Genomic DNA, 21,979 nt, shown 5'->3' with positions numbered 1-21,979 from the left:
TACAGATGGGTGAAAATTTAAGGGGTGGTTCTCGACGGTAATACAATATAGTTATTAACAATTAAAAATCCGCCTAAAATGCGGCAACGCGACCAACAGAGGTGTACGTTGCGTACGTCATAGAGGCGCGCGACAGTCATGTATCAAGTGATACATGGATGCATACCTTGGTTCTCATTTGGGACCCCAGCGAGGTGAAAATTATTAATAAATCGTTGCATTTCTAATATCTGCCCTATGGAATTATCGAGTAGAAGGGATCAGTGACCTTTCACTTTTATGTTGTTCTCACACGAGAAGTTAAATGGCCCATTTTAGATTTTTTATTTGACGATTATTGCAATTGTAAAGGTGTTTTCATGGGAATTTATTGAATATATTTTTTGACTTCAGTATATATTATATTATATTGGGTTAGCAAGAAAGTAATTTCGGTATTTTAAAGTGAAATAAAAAACCGAATTTCTTTATTCAAGCGTTGAACTTTAATTAATAAAATATTTTCTTATTTATTCTTTTTGGCAAAAGATCATCGAACAAAAGGGAAAATACCTTATTCATTAAAAAGAAAAGTTCATTGCTTGTGTTCGGCGTCGACCGACGCGACGGTCGGAATCACCTGGAAGAGAGATTTAGAGTGTTTTATAGCTCACTGCACTTTATTCAGTTTATTTCGCAGTGCGAATCGCCGATATGCGGAAACGGAGAACGGAGATCTTACGCGTGCTTTTTGAAACGTTTCGAATTACACCAGTTTCCAGAGCGCAAGCGCAGAAACACAGCTTCCAAGTTTGAACACTGCCGCCAATTTCTGTTACTAGAAATTGATCTAGATCTAGAATATCTATTGCGTAGTCTAATTCGCTGTCATTGTCATTGGAACCAATAGCACAATCACCGACGAGACAGATTTATAGAAATAAACTGCGCGGTCTGTACGAAGCGCTAAGGTCTACAATGCCGGCGCGGGGTATAAAGAGTGAGAGAGAGAGAGAGAGAGAGAGAGAGAGAGAGAGAGAGAGAGAGCAACAGTCAGGTGCATTCCGCTCACTCTCTCTCTCTCTCTCTCTCTCTCTCTCTAATTGACGAGTCCCCATACAGTGTGAGTGAGATAGAGATCCACCCGGCCGCCATTGTAGGCTTTAGCGCTTCGTACAAGCTTGCGCAGTCGGCGCAGTCTATGCGACGAGATCACTGATATTCTATCCGAGAGGATATCCTCTCTGATTCTATTTATGGCTGATGTAACCATATTTTTTAGAATAATAAGTTAGATATTCGCTTCTAGGCTATTAGTCTACTCTTATATTTCATCTGTAACTATGTGGCCTATAATAACAGTTAATATATGTATAGATCAATGGATATAATCCATGGACATAGGTAATCTGATATAATGTACAGTTTTCCCTTAGCGTCGCGTATTTGGGTGACAGAGTGCGACGCTATAAATTCATGAATACTATTTCTTATTGGTTGGTGATTCAGTAACGTTCCGTGGCCGGTGACAAGGAGAAATACTATTGGCTGAGTAATAGGATAATGAAGAGAAAAGCAGGACGCTAAGGAGGGAACACTGTATCTCTTTTATCAAAATTAGGTAACTTGTAATACATTTATTATTGGATAATTGTTATAAATAATAAAAGTAAGATTTCAAATAATTCATAGTTTACTAGTGGTACCCTAGATATACTTATTGAATGTTGTGAATGAGAAAGTAATAAAATAATCAAAACGGAAATCTTTCTACTACTACATATGTAGCTATCTAGCTACCCAGTATGTAGCGGCATATACAATGGTCCTCGGTCCTCACTTCTAATTCTAACTCGAACAATAAATTATAATCGGTAAATAGTAGCAGTGACAGTTGTTTGTATATCGTTACAAAATCATGTTTTTTGAGATTACCAACTTGTTTGGTTAAATAGTCTGGTTTCAGTAATTAAATCGATATTCAACTAAAATTTTGTCCCTGTTATAAAATGTACATACATATATTATGATCGACATAAAGTTAAATAAAAGGACAGCAAGCCTCTAATCAGTTGTTCACGTTTGAATTACTATGTTTCTGCGCGAAAACTATGTCAGTTATCTAACATACGTTTAAGACATAGTAGACAATCTATTATTCCGTAAGGAAAAAAGGTATTACCTTATATTTATACTGTTATGCCTTATGTATTAATATGCTATTGTTATCGATGGTTCACTCGTTCCATGAAGTAATTACAGTGAATAGATTCAATCTCTGATTAGATTAGAAACATATACTTAATGTTTCTGAATGTTTACAACAGCATAGGATAAATATATGTTATACTATTAAAATTGGCATGTTGCAGGTGAACTAGGACATTCTTGTGACAATACATTAAAATGCCAAGTTCACATTTATATGCCATAAACAATGAGGGACGTGTATTCGGACTGTCGACAACTGGAAATATGTGGAGGGAGTTTATGTACCTGGGTCTCGAGTTCAAACAGCTGTCAGCAGTTCCACATTTTATGTGGGCTATAGGAGGTGACCGTCAAGTTTACGTACACGTACATGGTTTAGATGTACCTATAAGAATCAAAGAAGAAATATATGAGAATGAGGTATGTTTATTAAAATTAGACAACGAGTACAATTGCAATCATTATTTATGTTGATATAATAACAGTGAATAATATTCTAGCGTTGGCTTCCTTTGGAAGGATTCAGCGGGAGATTATTACCTACAGATAGGTATAACTTTTCTAGTCAGGATGGCACAGTTGATCGTAGTAGAGACAAAGTGAAATTACCATCAATGGCTTGGCAATGGGAAGGTGATTGGCAGATAGAAACCACTTTGGATGGACAACCATTGGATCATGATGTAAATATTATTAAAGCTCCTAGTAATTGCAGTTCTCATTAATTCTTTCTTTCTACATGCAATATGTTTCATCGAATAATCCTCGTTTAAACTTGTATTTTTTACTTACACACATTGGCTGCTAAGCATGTCAGCAAATTGTCCATGTTAGAATCACATTGTATATTTATATGTATATTTAAGTTTATAATTCTCTAAACATAAAAATATTGTTATGTTCGCATATTTAGACTTATTAATTTATTAATCTAATATTCATTGCGTTCACAAAATTCAATATTTTAAGGCAGTCAATGTGTTAAGTTAAACTATACTTCCTGTTTTTTTGTTAGATTACTACGTTGATTATAATCAATAGATTACATTTTGTTAAACAAAGTCTTACTTTTTCTGAAATTGTAAATACAAAATATCTATTTAGGATATACAAATAAATTTCTTTCTTTCTTTCTATCGTATTGTTATTAAAATTTTGTCTCGGCTGTTGTTGTCATTGAAACGAAGATTTACAATCACAGAGAATTTAATATTTTGGTAGGGATGGACATATGCAGTTGATTTTCCAGCAGTATATACTACCAAAAAACAGTGGAAGTCGTGTGTGAGACGGAGGAAATGGGTTCGTTATCGAAGATACAGTGCCATGAATTCGTGGTGTGCTATTGCACCTCTTCACAAAGATGCAACAGAGGTAGTTTCTGATTGATAGAAGCTTATTGTCTTTTTACATTAACTGTAATATGCATATAAAGAGAATATTGTATTTTTAGGAACCATTTATTGACATTTCTGTGGGTGGAAATCAAATACCTGGAGGTAATCCTGGATGCCTAGTAGTCTGGGCAGTAACTGCTCATGGGAGGGTATAACTCTTAAAAAAATTTTTTTGAAAGAAATTAATAAAGCATAGACAATTACATTAATTGTTAAATAATAATGTAACATATAATTTTGGTTATTGTAACTGTACTTAACTTTATACAAAATTCTGATTCCCATGAAATTAAATGACATAATTACTAATGATTATAATGTACAGGTAATGTTTCGTGTTAGTACCAGCACTACCTGCCCGGAAGGGCAAAGATGGAGTGCTATCAAATTACCAAATGGTTTTGAGGTATGCCAAATCAGCGTTGGAATAACTGGTCTTGTTTGGGCTGTACTAATGGTTGGCAAAGCATTGGTGCGTACAGGTGTTACTAGAGAAAATCCAATGGGTATATAAATTTTATAAAGTTTCAAAATTTACATGCACACTTGTAACTGTTTCAGCAATCACAAATATAAATTTTATTTTATAGGGGACGATTGGGTGGAGATCGAACCTCCTCAAAAAGATTTGAAATTAGTACAAGTTAGTGTAGGAACAGATTCTGTTTGGGCTGTAACACAAGATGGTGGAGTGTGGTTTAGGAAAGGTATTAAAGGTGAAATATGCGGAGTTTGTGAACAAATGGCTACTGGTACAGGCTGGGTGGAAATGCTGAGTAAAATGTCACAAGTGTCAGTTGCCCCGAATGATCAGGTAATTCAGTTCATTCTAATTTTCATAGAAATATTTGTATTTATCTATTCCATTTTTATTAGGTTTGGGCCATTGGCCACGAAGATCGAAGTTTATACTATCGTACAAATATCACACGTTCAGAATTAACAGGTAAAAAGTGGAGATTAATAAATGCACCGCTACAACTTAGTAGAGCAAGCAGTAATGCCAGTTTAACGTCAAGCAACAGACATAGTATGTGTGGTACTCCTCAGCAACAGCGACATCAGAGTTGGGGGTCATTGGTGATTATTCCAACAAACTATTTCATGTCTACAAATATTATTAGGTCGTCCCATAAGTGTGTGCCGTTTTTCGAGCGGTTGCATATGTTAATTTTGTAAACATTACATGTAGAACATCTGTCATCTCTTCAACTGATAAACTTCGTGACTTTTGTAGAAGGTCTCGAATTTTATCTTCGTCTGTCTGAGGAGGACGCCCGGAATGTTCCTCGTCTTCTAAATAAAAATTCCCACTTTTAAAACGTTGAAACCACTTCCTACAGGTACGAGATGAAAGCGCTCTTTCTCCGTAAACAGCACATATGTTGTTCGTGGAGATTGTTACTGAACTCCCTTTCCGAAATTCATATAACATGAGATGTCGGAAATGGATACGTATTTCGCTCATGATTTTTCACTGCTGGCAATCACTGTGTTCACTATTTCACGATCTTATACCCACTAAAAACTTCTCTAGACTGTTCCCGAACTTATTGCCGTATGTTTATAAATCGACGCGTGAAATGTATACACAAAAGTCGGCACGAACTTATGGGATCCCCTTAGTAGTAGTAGACTCGTTTTCAGGATTGCAAGGGCGCGGGATGCGCCTTCTTATTTCTCGATAATACAAAGATGGATTTTTTCAGTAGCCAGAAGCTCTAGATAAATATCAATTTAGGCCGCAGTCGCTCCCAAATTTCCTATTTTTACGTTTACGAGGCGTAATTTGCATTATTAGGAAGCATACAGTTATTTTCGTAGCTACATGCTGCCGAATAATGTATATTACGCCTCATAAACGTAAAAATAGGACTTTCGAGGACGACTGCGGCCTAGATGGATCTTTTATCTAGCGCTTTTGACTACTGAAAAATCCCATCTTTGTTAATACAAAGATAATTCGATAATTCGACAAAGAGGACGCGCATCCCGCACCCTTACATTTGTGGAAACGAGTCTACCTCCTTAAATCTCTCCTTTATAATACAAAAACAATTCGTTTACAGAATCGACCACATAGTACTAGCGAAGGTACAACACTGATCAGGGAATGGGAAGAACAGTCACGATCGGCACCAACGCCAACGTCTTTAAAATTATGGCAACGATCAAACGATGGTGCTACCAAGAATCCTCAACAGACATCTTTTCAGGATATATACTTAAACGAAGGAAAGAAAAAGTAATATTCTTACTTGTTTTACTCATTTGCATAATGTTTTTAACTATATTTTTAAATGTATTCTTATATATACAATTAAATATAGATCTGCGCATTCATTGGACATGGCTGATCTTACTGAGGCTAGCGTTGCAAACATAACTATATCAAACGAATCACTCACTAAAACCGGGGAATCCTTTGTAGTCTCTGGGAAAGGCATGGGCAGTACTGTTAAGGTTAGTAAAAAAGATGAATTATCTACAGCTTACTTTGTCAATTAACATTAAAATTAAAATTGAAAATTGAAATAGATTAATCCAGCTGCTTGGAGTCCTGTTCATTCGGTTGGGTCTATGGTTGGTGTGGAAGCTCATCCAGAAACAGATGGAAGCATATTTGATCCTGATTTAACTAGCGATTCTGGAGTTTACGGAGAAGATGAAAGTTCCGGCGCAATGTATTGGGCTGAATGCGATGCTTCCTGGTCCAAAGTAGAAGCTGGGGCATGTTTTATGGACCCATCAAATCCTCCAAAATGGTATATTTAATATTTTAAATTATTAACCCATAACAGACGATCATAATGTATCTTGTAAGTGTACGTGTTAAATACGTAGTTAAATATACTATTTATTTTTAAACATGTAGGATCGCAGATACTAATGGCACAAGTCACGGAGATATAGCAGAACCATGGAGAATACGTATTTTAGAGGAATTAAAGAAAAGATTACAAAAAGTAGAATATGATCCTACGATATATGAAAAAGTTGTTGAAAAGTAAGGTTTTGCTAAACTGATGCAGTTACAATGAATTCAAAACGTTTTAATCTGTAATAATACGTTACAGGTCGTCCTGGGTAAAAAATAGTGATGCAAAATGTAAACTTAAAGGCAGTACTACGTATGATGAGTGTGTTATCGAATTAGAATGGATAAGTAGTGACAGTGGTTCCTTAGATTCTGGAACTGTAACCATTTTAAATTCAAGTAGAACAACAACGCTGGTAGGTTCTTTAAATATATAGTAGTTAATTCAACATAAATAAATATTAAATATATTAATTAAATATATAAGTAGGTTCTTTCATAAATACTCGAAATCATTCAAATGACAAAAATGTTTCCCTTTTAGGTTCAATTTCCTGTATCCGAAATTATGTGTGTAGTGTGCTGCAGCGAACCAGGCAGCCCAAGAATAGCAATACACACTCCTCGACTACCTCGTCTTAAAGTTCTTCGATTGCAGTTCTTCAGTGACACTGACATGGAAGATTGGTTAAAACATTTAACTTCAGGTATCTTAATCCGAAAGTTGAAAGACAATTAAAGTACACAGTAGGTTCTCGCTCATTGCACTCTCGATCACGACTTCGATTGAATAGTGGGGGAGTTAGGACCACTGTAATGTATTTCAATTCTAAGATTCTTTTGACTTTTTCAGTTTCTTGCCAAATGAATAACGTGTATGGAAGACCAGGACCTAATTCAATTTGGACCACGACAGCATTGGGAGATGTATATGTGTACGATCCAACTGCTGCAGAGGCAAGTTGACAAGGCACACATAGAATGATAATAAAATAGTCTTCATAAAACTTTTCCTGTGTAAATCATTTCCAGGAAAATCAATTAATTAATGATGGTTACGTACAAGAATTGGACGTGGCAGGGAAAGAATTACCATTTGAGTCTATATTACAAAACGGTTTTGAGCCTGGTAGTTCCTTAAAAATTACAGTTTGCGTGCACGATGATGCTGATAGGTAAATAAATAATTGAAGCGAAATTAACTGAATTAAACTTATTAGAAGTAATGAGTATTTTATTTTTCAGATTATCGTTCAATCTTGTCTGTTACACGACAACGTGCTTGAAACAAAAGACCATAGTGGATACCCATGATGTAGCTTTACATTTTAACCCACGACTCAAAGAGAACGTAATTATACGTAATACATATCAGAATGGACAGTGGGGTGACGAAGAAAGAAACGGAAATAGCCCATTGAAAGCCGGTTCTGATTTCATGTTAGAAATTGTTTGCGATATGCGAGGATACAAAATACTTATCGATGACAGAGAATTTACCTTTTATAGCCATAGAATATTACCACAGAGTATCACTCATTTGAGAATCAAAGGACTGATGACGTTATGCAGTGTACTTTATAAATCTCCATCTGTGTGTAATCGCTTTTATATTAATTGATGATTATATAAATCAAGGAATAATGGTAACTTAATGTTGCTTTATTATCATTAATTGTAGGTAATTATTGACCCAATTGCATTATTTTGGAGGCAGATGGGTGGACACTTGAAAAAGGTTGAAACTTGTCCTGTTGGTGTAACATGGGGAATAGGATATGACAGTACTGCATGGGTTTACACCGGTGGATGGGGAGGTTTATTTTTGAAAGGTAATAGGGTGTCCCAGTTGAAGTTTCACGCGCAATTATTTCCCAAACTGTAGTTGTAGAAAATATTCTAAATAAAACTTACTCTGTTTCAGGAGAGACATCTTATGGTGGTCACGAATCCTCTCTCGGTGGACGTGATTCCGAGATTTCAAGGTGAATTTTGAACGGCACTAAATAACTTTGAATCACGTTGGAAAATGAAAGTGTTATAAATCAGCGAATTCGTCTCGTGATAGGCTATACGCTTATCTAAACAAAAACATACAGTTTCGTATAAAATAAATACAGAGGTCACCTTGAAATCTCGGAAGCAAGAAAGAAGATTCGCGTGACCACCATAACATGTCTGTCCCGAAACAGAGTAAGCTTTATTTGAAATATTTTTTACAACGAGATATAGTTTGGGAAATAATTGCGTGAGAAACTTCAAACGGGACACCTAGTATACAGTTACTGGAAAACGAAAGGAGGACTCAAATTTAAATTTACATGTATTGATACATTTAGGTCTAGATAACAATACAGGGATCAACTCCATGGTAGACACTCATAATTATTATGTTTATGAAAATCAACGCTGGAATCCGGTAACTGGATATACTTCCCATGGTCTTCCAACGGACCGTTACATGTGGAGTGATGCAACTGGACGTCAGAAACGTACTCGAGAGAATACTAAATTGTTATCGATGCACTGGCGTTGGGTAAGAAATAATATATGGAATGTAAAGCTAAGTAAGCTAGTCGTAATGTGACGTGAAGGTCGCTCTTCTAAATAATTTATCCTTTTGCAAGCTCAATAATTATAAGTACTTAGAGACAGTTAATTTATTAGATATCTTGGTAAACAAGAATTACCCAGCTACCCGAATACATAAGATAGTTGAGTACTTCGATGCGAATCGAGGTGGAAGAAGAGTACCAACAAACGAAAGTGGATTTATCGTGGATTTTAAGTACAACTAAAATTTAAAAAATATTAGGTCAAAAATTACTGTCAGCAAGTACCGTTTTGATGAGCTCAACAAATTTTAGAATTCAGTTTGCGCGATTCGATGTGAACTTGTTCAACTCGATCACTGAAAATAAGATATGTACATATAACTTTAACGATTTCACTTTAAAAAGAATTAAATTCGGTAACTATTTACAAAGTGGTTCTGCTCTCCGATTTTGATGAAATTTATGTTATGCAGATAGAGATTTTGAACAACTATTTCCTATACATAAAATAGGCGATCTCTTTTAATTTCCGAGATAATCGCAAAAAACTGTACCTACTACTACATTGAATTTTTCGTAGGCGTGTGTCGTAAGTACATGTTCCGTAGTTACCTTGCCTCAGTCTGGTCCGACCATTTGTTTACTGTTCCCATAAACACTTTGCAGGGAAAGTTTCGGGCACCCGCCCACCCCTAATAATTACCTTTAATTTGTATAACTCTATCGGTTTAACTAAATTAATTAAATGCATGTTCTTGAAACAGGTGTCAGACTGGATAGTAGATTTTCATACCCCCGGTGGTGTCGATAGAGACGGCTGGCAATACGCTACTGATTTTCCTTTTCAATACCATGGTAAAAAATTCTTTACCGACTATGTTAGAAGACGAAGATGGTTTCGAAGGTGTCAATTGACGACTAGTGGTCCCTGGCAAGAGCTAGGAAATACAAAATTACTCGATGTCTCTTTATATGTACGAAACGTTTTGAAAAATTCATAATACTGATGGTACAGATACAAGTAGATAATTATGAATTCTGTTTATTAGGCAACTGGAAGTCCTGGTTCGGATGCACAAGTATATATATGGGCAGTAGCTTCTAACGGTGAAGCATTATTTAGGAGAGGCGTTTCAGAGTCATGCCCAATGGTACACAAATGAAACATTCAATAAAGTAACAGTTTCTTTATGAAACATTGTAATTTTTCAATATTTATTTGTAGGGAGTTTCATGGGAACATATACCGAGTGATCAAGCTTTAATAGGTATCTCGTGTGGTCCGGGTGGTCAAGTTTGGGCTGTAGGAAAAAATGGTTCCTCATATTGGAGATTAGGAATTTCTGTTGCAAAACCTACAGGTACAGATGATACAACAATTACAATGAACCTTCGTATTGTGTACTCATATTGACTTGAATAACTTTAGGTGTACAGTGGCAGAACGTTGAACCACCATCAGGCGCTCATCTAAAACAAATATCTGTGGGGAAAGATGTAGTATGGGCGTTGGACACCACGGGTAAACTTTCTGTGCGTCGTGAAGTGCAACTGAACGTTTTCCCAGAAGGAACTCATTGGCAAACGTTACCTGCGATGCCAAACGATCCTATTCACATAGGTATCTAGTAAATTTGTCACCAAACAGACCAGCGTTTCCCAATCTCTTGTAGGATCCAAGTAGTGTCCCTATAGACACTTCCTTGAATCTAGTAGGCTACTAATCATTTACGACTATTCTGCTAACAGTATTAGTTGTCAAATTAAATTGTGCCATCTCTGCGTGTCAGGTAATTCAATTTGTCTACTTAATTTGTTATATATTGACAAATTTCAGACAAATGTAAGAGTAAGATGCCCTCCCCAAAGGCTGTATTTCGAGGAAAACTCTACAGATTACCTCATAAAACACGCTCTGCGTTGGGAAACGCTGATATAAACGACACACCTGTTTATTTAGACACATTCTCTGACCCCTCTGACATAGGTATACCTTAGGAGCGTTTGACTACGTTGTAGGCCTTTTATTTTAGATAGATTTTCCAGCAAAATACTAGTTTTTATGTGTATATAACCCTTTTGATGCGTGTTTTAAGCACGGTTTTCGAATGCCTATTAACCAGAAATCCTTATTTCCCGTATATGCAAATACGTGTGGACACGTGAAATTAATTGTATAATTGTAACACGTGTATTTTAATTTCACAAATATTTGTGTATTTTAATACACGGTGATATAACGTCGAACAATTTACCGTGAATTGATTGGTGTCTCTCTTGCGTCTCACTTCTAACATCAACAGCTGAAAAGAATTCGATCAAAAAACATAAATGCATGAGTCGCCGGATTCGAACGTGCCGGACGGATCCGTCTTCACGAATACCTTACTTCACGGTTCACGTGCTACGTGTACACGGGTATTTTAGTACCCGTTCAAAACCGCGATCTCTACTATTAGCTACAGGATGTCCAATTAAATGAAATCCTCAAGTATCTTCTATCGTGTCGATGGTAAAATTTATTGAGCGATTACAAGCAATGCAGCACCCAAAGGGTTAACCCTAGACTCGCCAATATTTCTATTGCGTTTTGCTTGCATGTCCTATACCCACTTTATAGTAAATTACATTTTCAAATCTCTAACCGTGCTTTTTTCTTTAATTTTAGATATGTCTGTTGTAAACGCGAAACAAGGTTTCAGACATGTAGCTGTCGCTAGAGAACAAGGTCAAGTATGGGCGATTTCCGGTGCTGGAATACTTTGCCGCAGAATTGGAATCACTGATGAGAATCCAGCTGGAACTGGTTGGGCGACTGGAATTGGGGTAAGTTAATTTATTTGCATACAAATAATATGTTGGAAGTTTGTCTAAAATTGTGATCACCTTTAACAGGCAAACTGGCAATACATAAGTGTGGGAGGACTTGTAAATAGAACGAATTAAGTAATTCGTTTTTTAGATCACTGAAGATTCCTTTAATAAAATACATGAAGTATTATTATATTATTATCTAGCAATGTGATATTCTAGCTTTTTATTCTCATAGGAACATTTTTCACTGATATGAGAAGTTTATGTACGTTTATGTACGTACGAGATATATGTTTTCTGCAATGTATAAGGCTTAGCTTTGCAGAGTTCACTCTACCTTATGGTAAAAGCATGAATCGTGACACATCCATTAAATGAAAACATCTAAAATCTAAAACGTACAAATAACTATACCGATTGTACATACGATTGCGTTTGCTTTCAGTACCATTGTTTTTAGTTTTACTGCTCTGTAATAAAAAGTACATATAGATAGGAATATACCCACGTAAAAGGAACAGTACCGGAATTACGAAAAGAAAATTTGGGAAAAATTTGTGTTCTATAAGCTTGCCACAAAATTTTGTACCGTAATCATCGAGACATTCCAAAGAAAGCTTTTACATAAATAATAGATAATATTATAAGATATTAATTTTATTTTTTCATAATCATATATTGATTCTACCAGATGCCTTGTATAGGTATAATTTATTTTAATTGTTTCAGTACACATAAACTTATTATTAGATTTTTATGATAAAGTTGAGACTGTTAGCGCAAGTGCTTAAGAAACTAAAATCGTGAGAAATAATCATACACACATTTTTATTTTATGTATCATAAAGACTTTGTTGCGATTCAAGGAAAAAGGTTACGAGATAAACCGAGTTCATAGGAGTATTCAGATAAGAACAGTGAGAAAATGAATTTTTGTAAATGTTTAATCGAAATTGATCGACTACTGTATATTTTAATGAAATAATAACTCAACGTTTTTTTTTTTAACTATACTATAATAGTTCCTGTAGTATTACAGTAACTCTGTGTTAATATATATATTTAAATAATCACGTCTTCGATACTTATTCAAAAATAGCAAACGTTTACCTCTGCAGAATTGCTAACACAAGATGGTATAGATTTATACAAAAAGTACAACTTTGCTATATTTGGATAATACTATTAGCACTTCGCCACTGGAGTATATTATCATAAGTGGACTGTGGATCTCTCTGCGGAGTAGAATGCGTTTATATGAAGAGATTGGCTGGGTGAAATATAAAACAGTAAAAAATTTGAAAAATTTTTGCGATGAAGTCAGCTCTGCTTACCAAAATTGGCCCACTTGGAACTCTGATCCAATATAATCTCGTGGCTTCATTGATCCAAGCAAGCCAGAGACCTCATCCATTTAAAGTTTGAGATTAGGGATGAAATCAATGTTTATTTTACTCCTGCTTTCCGCAATCAATGCGGAACATTTTTATTTTGCATAAAGATCTGCAGTCTAATCATAAGTATTTGGGCCTCATTTTATTACGAACGATATGTATCTGCCTGTACATTATTATTGGTGATGCATCTTTGTTTTGCGACTGTTTAAAAATTGACATATACATTTTCTGTATTCTAAATCACACAGTGATCCTCGAAAGTGTTCGTACATACAGATGAACTTTTCTCGTATTGATTTTTAATAACATATTTAAGTAATATTCCTACGTTACACGAAATATTGAGCAGATTCCTTGAATTATTTAATTAATAAATTCAGTGTAAACTCCATTCTTGTATACGAATACTTTTGTAGATCATTATATATATATATATATATATGTATTGTATTAGCTTTGAGCGTTTATTCAATGATATGAAGAGTGAATTGAAATTTTCTTTCAAACAAATTAATTATCATTGTGTGCTATTCTGAACTGTACATTATAAGTTTCATTAAATGTAATTCTTCTTATTAAATGGGAAATTACTGCTTGGAAATGCAAATATTCTTAAATTATTGTAAGAACTGTGTCTAAAAAAAATACATACACAATTATTTAATATAAAACAATATATTTCTTCAGTGCGAAAAGCACTTAAACAATCAATAAACTTAGTAAAATTTCTGTAAGAAATATGTACATCATATCAACACGTTGCAGCATATAAATACAAAAAGGAACAAACAGGTTTTACAAAATCCTTATACACTATACAGTTGGTCAGAGCTTGTTACGGAATAAATGGTGTGGGTATATTTAAAACATTTAATATATATATTAATATTATAACGCGCAATAATTTATGCATGTACTGATGTAAAATTACCAGTATGTTACTGGCATCTTAAAGTTTCACGATAAGAACTATTTTGCATTATAGTAATAGTATGTTAAAAATATTCTATACAGTCGTATTGTTAATGTCCTTTTGTCTTTTCAACGACGCGCTTACGTGAACTATATATATTAATTAATCGTATTTTAATGTCGTTATGGTAATCACTTCATGTAACACCTAGGGCTTTCTCTGAGAAATTCTTTACAAATTAATACCGAACATATCACATCATAGTTCAACATTGTTAGAATCTCGTTACAATTCTAACTTGATCTGCGTACTTTCTTTTTATCATTTCAGCTTCCACCTTATCTCTTTTTCCTTGTTTACTGTGAGATAGACCATAAAAGAAATAAATAACAAATCCTGCGAAAATAAATTACATTAGAAACAAAATTAATACGCTAATGAATTATTTTATCGACTCTTGTTATATTTACCAATAAGCATCCATATAGAAAATCTGATCCACGTAAAAGCATCTAATTGTAGCATCAAATATAGATTTATAAAAATGCTACAGCATGGTAAAAATGGCACTAATGGTACCTGTAAGTAACAGCAACATTTAATTCAAGTGATCTTTTTATTTTTCCGAAATAGATTTGTATAATTTTCACCTTAAACGCTATGTCAATCTCTTGAATAGGTTGCCTCGCAACAGCTGCTAAATTCAGCAATAATATTATCACAAGTATGACTAGTATCACAGTTTCTATTGCATTGTTACCGAAGGCATTTGAACCCACGTTATTAATGAACAGTGCAATAGCAAATATAATAATACCTATAATAGGAATAGTACAGAAATAAAATCATGTCACAATATCGTTGAGATTCTCAGTAATCTCGGTAATACTACTTACACAACATTGCAATACCATAACTTGCAACTTTGCTAGAAGCCTCACTTGTCTCCTTCTGATTGTGCAAATTAAATATTTGTTTTAAGATATTAATCGGTGACAGTTTATAGCTACTCATTGATGTTGTTAAGCTATGATTGTTAGATGTATATTCTTTATCTTGGTATCTAAAAATTTGAATAAGATAGATATATTTCTCTAAATGAAACTAAAATTTCTATTTGTAGTGTTTTTGTTTGAAACTATTCAAACCGTGTTTGTGAACACGTCATAACAAAAGGAAGTATTTAACATTTTAAATGTGTAAGTTATGTTTTATATTTCTCTCAGTATTGTACGCATATTTGATGTATTATATTTACCTCAATATTAGAACAGAAATTGCAACTATTGTATATGCTAAAAGCGTTCCAATGGACATCATGTCGATCAATTGTTGAAGATTAAATATAAGGGTCATGGCTCCGGTGAATAAACCGGCAATTACTGTGCCGAAAACAGGTGTCATGGTTTTGGGGTGCACAATCGCAAAATATTTAAAAATTATTCCATCACTGCCCATGGCATACAGAATACGTGGTAATGGAAACATTGCGCCTAGTAAACTTGTGCACAACGCGAATGCTGCTCCGATGTTAACAATCCATTTAATGGTGTGCCAACCAATTTTTTCAAACACATAAGGAAATGGTGCATCAGCATTCTATGTACATACAATTTGAATAATACAAGGAACTGTTTTTAATATTGTCTTAGTGTACAATTGAAAATCGTGGTACAACCGGCCGGATGGTGATTCTACGATAATTTTTTCACTTTTTGGAACCAGTTAAAGTTAAAAAGTCCATATTTACTTCAATGTTGAATAACTCTAATAAAAAAATCGTGCAATATTCAACAACCACACAATTTACACAGGAAAGATAGCCCTTCCAAATGATATTAGCGCGATTTATCAAAAGAATTTGTTGCTCCCCGTGTGATGTTCCAAAGTTGCACAAAATTTTTGTTAACCCCCAATGTTGTCTTCATCTCGCTATAACTTCGTAAAAAACCAACATAGCAACAATTTGAAACAGAGCATCTGAAAGTAGAGGTTTCAGGCTTTCAAACCATTGTTTAACGATATCGATACGGCAATTTTTGACGGAGTTATGATCACGTAAAGTGGGACCAATTTTTCGGGTTCGCACAAGTGATCCCTTAATTCTTTTGAGGAGTGTAGAATTAGTAGGCCATGATCAGATGCATCAACCGATTCCTATCTAATAGCACGCGTATTCGCTGTATTTTAAAACTCGATTTTCTCGAAAAGGGACCGTCAAACGAAAGAGTGCGTGTACCACGATTTTCGGTACAGCTTGTATACATTATACCTGGTCATAATAAGGCCACATCATAGTTAATACAGTGGAAATACTGAAATATGCCATCAAGATGATAATTAGAGATACAACAATGGCTATGGGTATATTTCTCTGTGGATTTTTAGCTTCTTCACCAGTGGTAGCCACAGCATCGAATCCCACAAAACCGTAAAAACATTTGGCTGCCCCAATCATTATCCCACTGATACCAAAAGGTGCAAAACCTCCTGTTCCAGCATGCTTGACCCCCTCTGGTATAGCTTCTGGTGGTATCCTCCAATTCTCAGGATCAGCTGATAATTCGATATTCATTTCAAGGTTTAAGTCTAGTTCTACTTAGCATCTTGCATGCTAATGCAACTATCATACCTTTTATCGATCCTGCTACAACAATGATTACGATAGTAATCAGATTCACAACGGTAAAGATGTTATTCAAGACGGAAGACTCCTTGACACCTATACTCAATAAAGCCACAAGGAGGAGCACTACTGCGAATGCAAAAAAATCAGGATACTCTGATAGAAACGAGACATGAATGGGCATGACGGAAGTCAATGTTTTGCTTATCACGTTTCCAATTAACGCATCCAAATAATTACTCAAGCCGCGGGCAACACTTGCAGTTCCTGAAAACAAGGGAACGACGATGAAGGACTGAATGCTACAGTAGTGGGAAAAAGAATGTAAAAGGTACAAAGAAAATTTGTTTACCTATTACATACTCCAGAATTAAATTCCATCCTATAATAAACGCGACAAATTCTCCCACTGTCACATAACTATAAACATACGCCGATCCTGCCTTAGGAACTCTGGAAGCGAATTCCGCGTAACACATGCCTGAAATTAAGAATGTTGTGATTATTTCAATTTGTACAATAAGTTCCAATCTTGTTCTAAACTATCATAAAAAGTTTATTCATTCTGGGCTATAAATAGACAGGATGTGGTAACTAATTAATTGCAATGATATGAAAAGATAATAGACGAAGTTTTTGCGAGAAAGTGTATCTTCTCATACGTGGCGTTATCCTAACAATTACTAATGGCAGTTTTCCTTTAATCAATTAAAAACGAGCAATAAGTTTGGCGAATACGAAGAGAAGGTTGTAGCAATATTTCCGCGAAAATATATACATATAAGGAAAAACATCAGATAAAAGTTTTATTGACGTGTGTTTAATTCAGAAGTGCAAGCAAGGTTTTCATTTTCTTGTCTCGATCATTTAAAGATTTAAAAACAATCGACGTTGCTTTGAAATCAATTATGTAAGGTGTCTCCGAAATCATGGTACAATGTGGTGATTCTACATGGTAATTCTTCCAAAATTAATTAGAAAAAACAAGGTCGCGGTTCTGAGAAAGATGAATCGTTGATTAAAAAAAGAAATCATCAAAAAAGTATTTAATCGTTGACCGCAATTAACGATTAAACTGGAAGATTAATTGTTAACTGCGATTAACGATTGAAGTAGAAATTTATTCGTCAATCATTGATTAAATTTGTGCCCAACTCTGTATCATACTAAGGACCTCCCTAAAATTCTGTATAAATTTTCTCAGACACCTTTGACAGTAACGTTTAACAAGCACAAATTATTTTGTAAATAAACTTATTGGTCAAAAGAGACACCATTGCAAGCAACACATTCTGTCAATGAGTTAAAAGTTTTTTAATTGTATTACGGTAAAAATTGAATACTTGGCCGTTCACGTTCTTCATTTATAAGATTGTCACTTCCGTTTTGTGGTTCCAGTTTGCGGTTTTACGATCGACAAACTGCGTGTTAATTAGTAACCACATTTTGACGAAACATCACGTAACAGTATCGCCAATGTGTTGTATTTCTGCTCATATAAAAATACACGACAACCGTATCGATTGATGTCAAAATAAAGTTGATTTATAGGTAAAATTAGATGTCTCAAAAAAAGAAAACGGAAGATGAAACCTTTAAGACCCGCTGAGTACCGTAAAATGATATGTTCTAAACTTGAAGAAGTTGTAAGAGTATATTTCTTCATCGAAACGCGTCATGATATATGCATTCTAAGATCGGATTCAAATTTCATTTGAAAGAACCTAATGTGCAATTTAAAATTAAATGATTCACCTGTTCTAAAGAAGTTAAAGAACTTGATATTTGCAATTATCGTACAATGCAGTAGCGAAAGTGAGTGTACAGAAGTTTTGTTGGGGTCATGAGAGACCCCAGTATACCAGTTAAGGATTATGTAGAATCACCATTCAACCGCTTGTACCATAATTTCGAAGATACTCCGTAGAAACGTTCGTAAAACAGGAACGCTCGTGGTTGTTCGTAGTAGATTGAGAAGTAATAATAAATTTTCAAAGTACATATCTGTGTTGGAGAGAAACAAATTAGCTGGGTAAGAAAGACTGTGGGATATACTAATTTACCGGCAAATGCGGAAGCGATGGCGGCAATGAGGAAAGAGATGCAAACGGCCGGACCGGCCACCTCTTTCGCGATACTACCAGCGAGGACATAAACACCGAGGCCGAGGGTAGAGCCAACACCAAGTGCCGTGAGATCGAACAGCCCGAGAACTCGCGCGAGTTCACCTTTGTTTTCCTGGCCATCGTCGATGCGCCTCCTGGACAGCGCCTTCCACAATCGGCTCGCCATCCCGAGCCACCTTTACTTCCGGTTCCTAGTCCCTTGTCTGCAAGAAATTTCGGAATATACAGGGTGTCCCAGCTAACTTGACCACCTTGAATATCTTTGTTGTTTTTAAAGATACGTCAAATGTCTGAAGGACAAAGTTGAATGGTAGGTAAAATGGGGCTCATAAGATACCAACAAAATTTTTTTTTCACGTAATTTTTTTATGAGATTTCAAGGTCACCTTCATTTTTTAAAATGGAATGAGTTATTTTTTAATACATCAATCGATGCAGCTGGACATTAGTTATAAAAAAGTACTAACCTATGTATGTCGAAAAGTTAGTAGTTCAGGAGATATTACAATTTAAATAGCTCTAAAATACCATTACTGTCGTACTAACAATAAGACGTTATATAAGTAAGTAAACATTAACGTCTTACAATTAGTACGACAGTAATGGTATTTTAGAGCTATTTAAATTGAAATATCTCCTGAACTACTAACTTGTCGACATACATAGGTTAGTACTTTTTTATAACGAATGTCCAGCTGCGTCGATTGATGTATTAAAAAATACCTCATTCCATTTTAAAAAATGAAGGTGACCTTAAAATGTCATAAAAAAATTACAAGAAAAAAAATTTTGTTCGTATCTTATGAGCCCCATTTTACCTACCATTCAACTTTGTCCTTCAGACATTTGACGTATCTGTAAAAACAACAAAGATATTCAAGGTGGTCAAGTTAGCTGGGACAACCTGTAGATTGCACAATGTTAGGAATTGGATTTTTAGTGCTGCTGCGCACAGTATACCAGAATCGCAAAACGCTGGACAAAATGCATGTCCCTATTAATCATACATGATTACTAGAGACTACGGATCTTTATGCATTTATAGTAGAATTGAGTAGATGAAATTCAAAATTGTTGGAAAATTTAGAAAATTGAACATGTCAATATATGATCTCTAACATTCACTTTAGTTTTTTTTTTCTTGCAATCGATGTAGACAATTTTTATTTTGCACAAAGATCCGCAGTCTAATGATTACATACAAACAGAACGGCTTAAGAGGTTTTTGTGATTGTAGAATCTAATTCTGGTATTACTTGTTTGCTGCTAAACTGACTTCATAAATCTACCCTTATAGGGACCGTTTCAATCTAAAAGATTGGAACTTTGCTAATTGATTTCGAATGTGATGTTAAGCAATTAATGCCGTAAGAAAGAGTTGATGTTCACAGTTAATGTTTTAAATTAATAGAAACTTACACTTCCAAAAAGAACATGATTTAAACAAAAGTTAGCAGTGATAGTGTTAATAAATTATTATTAGTTGCATCACAGCCTCTCCTCTCAACTCGTTAAACCACTACCCAGTCAGCCAGGCCTGCTCCGAACCACTCCGAACAGATATCGAGCACAGCCTAGCCAGCAGATGGCGGGCATTATCCTGTCCGAACGACGCTCGAAGATGCTCGAAGCATAGGATGCTCGGAATCTGGACGAATCTGGACGAATCTGCCGAGCACACCTTGTCAGCATAAAACGCTACCTTTGCTGACGCAGCTGCGTGGTATTCTCCTGACAGCGTCTGCCCGTCAGAAGCTTCCGAGCAGATGGAAGGCAGCTCGTTCCTGGATTCTGCCTCGCCGTAAGACCGAGGACCGAGCTGCCTTTCATCTGCCCGGAAGCTCCTGCCGGGTCTTTCTGCCTGCAGCAAGCGTTGCCGACCTAGCTGCCCGGCCAAAACCGAGCATTTGACTGACTGGGTATTTTCTACTTATTATGAAATTACTCTCTAACTCTAGAACAAGAAATTGTCTCGCGGTTACAGCTGCAAGTTGCTGCAACTACATTTTGAATTGATCTCAACAGTAGTATTCCGTAAACGTATGAAAAATTTGTTATTATACCTAACCATACCAAAAAAGTTACAATATTCTTATCTTAGTCCAATATAAAGAATATCGAATATTATTTTATATGGTACATACAAACAGGTAAATACCTGTATTATAAAAATCTACTTTTAATTGATTAGAGAGTATGATGTTCGCTTAGAAACAGAACATGGCATTCACCCTCGAGAAATGTGAAGAAAACTGACTAATTCATTCAACACCTATTTCGTGATGTGAACATTTTAAAATTAAGTCAACACGAAAAATGGTGTTTATAAGTGATATTCCAAATAAAAAATTGATCTTGTGCTTATTATGTACATGCTGTGTTGATTGATTTTACAATAATTGAATAGTGGTAGTGAAAAATGATGTATTATGTATTATCATGGTATAAGATCTGTTTATCAAATCAGATAGAAAAGAAGACATGACTTAGTTCACGATCATAATCATTGACACATTATAGAAGTTGCGGCAGGATAAAAATACGTCAGATTCGCGTGTCTAGTGTTTAGAAGTAGAATCGGTAGGTCATGATCAGACGCGTCAGCCGATTCCTATTCAACAGTAGACGCACTTGACGAATCTTCAATTTATATGCAGAATCATCCCTTTCATCGTTACCACACATCAAAATTATTCAAATATAGAAAAGATTATCATAATCGTAGTCGAAGAGCCTGAATTATATTAAACTATTTAGTAAATTGTGTGTGTAGGTTTACCTAGAGTCTATACCTATTATACTACACCTCTATGTATACCTCCATACCTATACTCACACTATAAACATAAACGATAGCCATTCGTTGGATGCTATTGTATGTAGAGTCTAGAACAACCATAATTGTCGACAGAACGATAGAAACAAGTACTATTGATGACCTTCAATTTTGCAAGAATTATTGATTATGTATTAAATACTTCTTATCATACATTCCATCAGCTATTGGAGTACGAAGTACTAACTTCTTCTCACTACTGTGCAAAAGAAAGAAGTACCCGACCATATTTAATAGAAAAGCGCAAAAAATTTTAATTTAATTGAATAGTTCTGAGAATATGCAATAAATCGATCATTGTTCAATA

At 35.1% G+C, this 21,979-nt stretch overlaps 2 protein-coding genes across 7 annotated transcripts in view; one reads left to right on the top strand and one right to left on the bottom strand.

The window, feature by feature from the left end:
• The first annotated feature begins 1,482 nt into the window (after positions 1-1,482).
• Pex23 (tectonin beta-propeller repeat-containing peroxin 23) lies at positions 1,483-13,918 on the top strand. Of its 6 annotated transcripts, none has more exons than XM_076431158.1 (26): positions 1,483-1,600; positions 2,352-2,610; positions 2,691-2,873; positions 3,412-3,564; positions 3,644-3,736; positions 3,913-4,093; positions 4,178-4,401; positions 4,464-4,667; positions 5,657-5,832; positions 5,918-6,050; positions 6,126-6,352; positions 6,463-6,594; positions 6,665-6,821; positions 6,950-7,112; positions 7,259-7,362; positions 7,438-7,580; positions 7,651-7,999; positions 8,087-8,237; positions 8,745-8,941; positions 9,725-9,934; positions 10,010-10,111; positions 10,186-10,321; positions 10,390-10,581; positions 10,798-10,947; positions 11,629-11,786; positions 11,856-13,918. In XM_076431158.1, the coding sequence occupies exons 2-26, from the start codon at positions 2,386-2,388 to the stop codon at positions 11,904-11,906; spliced, it is 4,194 nt and encodes a 1,397-aa protein (XP_076287273.1). In that variant the 5' UTR covers positions 1,483-1,600; positions 2,352-2,385; the 3' UTR covers positions 11,907-13,918. The 6 variants fall into 6 exon arrangements, with proteins under 6 accessions (XP_076287273.1, XP_076287272.1, XP_076287274.1 ...); XM_076431157.1 differs by lacking the exon at positions 1,483-1,600 and adding an exon at positions 1,758-2,154; XM_076431159.1 differs by lacking the exons at positions 1,483-1,600; positions 10,798-10,947 and adding an exon at positions 1,760-2,154.
• Slif (cationic amino acid transporter slimfast) overlaps positions 13,828-21,979 on the bottom strand; it is a 29,090-nt gene continuing 20,938 nt past the window's right edge. Inside the window, exons 2-10 of the mRNA XM_076431168.1 lie at positions 18,774-19,039; positions 17,063-17,191; positions 16,717-16,977; positions 16,357-16,640; positions 15,343-15,683; positions 14,981-15,147; positions 14,735-14,901; positions 14,555-14,663; positions 13,828-14,480 (exon numbers count right to left, since the gene is read on the bottom strand). Coding sequence (XP_076287283.1) covers positions 14,359-14,480; positions 14,555-14,663; positions 14,735-14,901; positions 14,981-15,147; positions 15,343-15,683; positions 16,357-16,640; positions 16,717-16,977; positions 17,063-17,191; positions 18,774-19,002 — 1,809 coding nt within the window. The 5' untranslated portion in view covers positions 19,003-19,039 and the 3' untranslated portion in view covers positions 13,828-14,358. The remainder of the gene's footprint in view (positions 14,481-14,554; positions 14,664-14,734; positions 14,902-14,980; positions 15,148-15,342; positions 15,684-16,356; positions 16,641-16,716; positions 16,978-17,062; positions 17,192-18,773; positions 19,040-21,979) is intronic.

The sequence above is a fragment of the Lasioglossum baleicum genome, chromosome 9 (genome assembly GCF_051020765.1).
Source record: "Lasioglossum baleicum chromosome 9, iyLasBale1, whole genome shotgun sequence".
Lineage (NCBI taxonomy): Eukaryota > Metazoa > Arthropoda > Insecta > Hymenoptera > Halictidae > Lasioglossum > Lasioglossum baleicum.
This window is presented reverse-complemented; position numbering and strand designations above follow the sequence as displayed.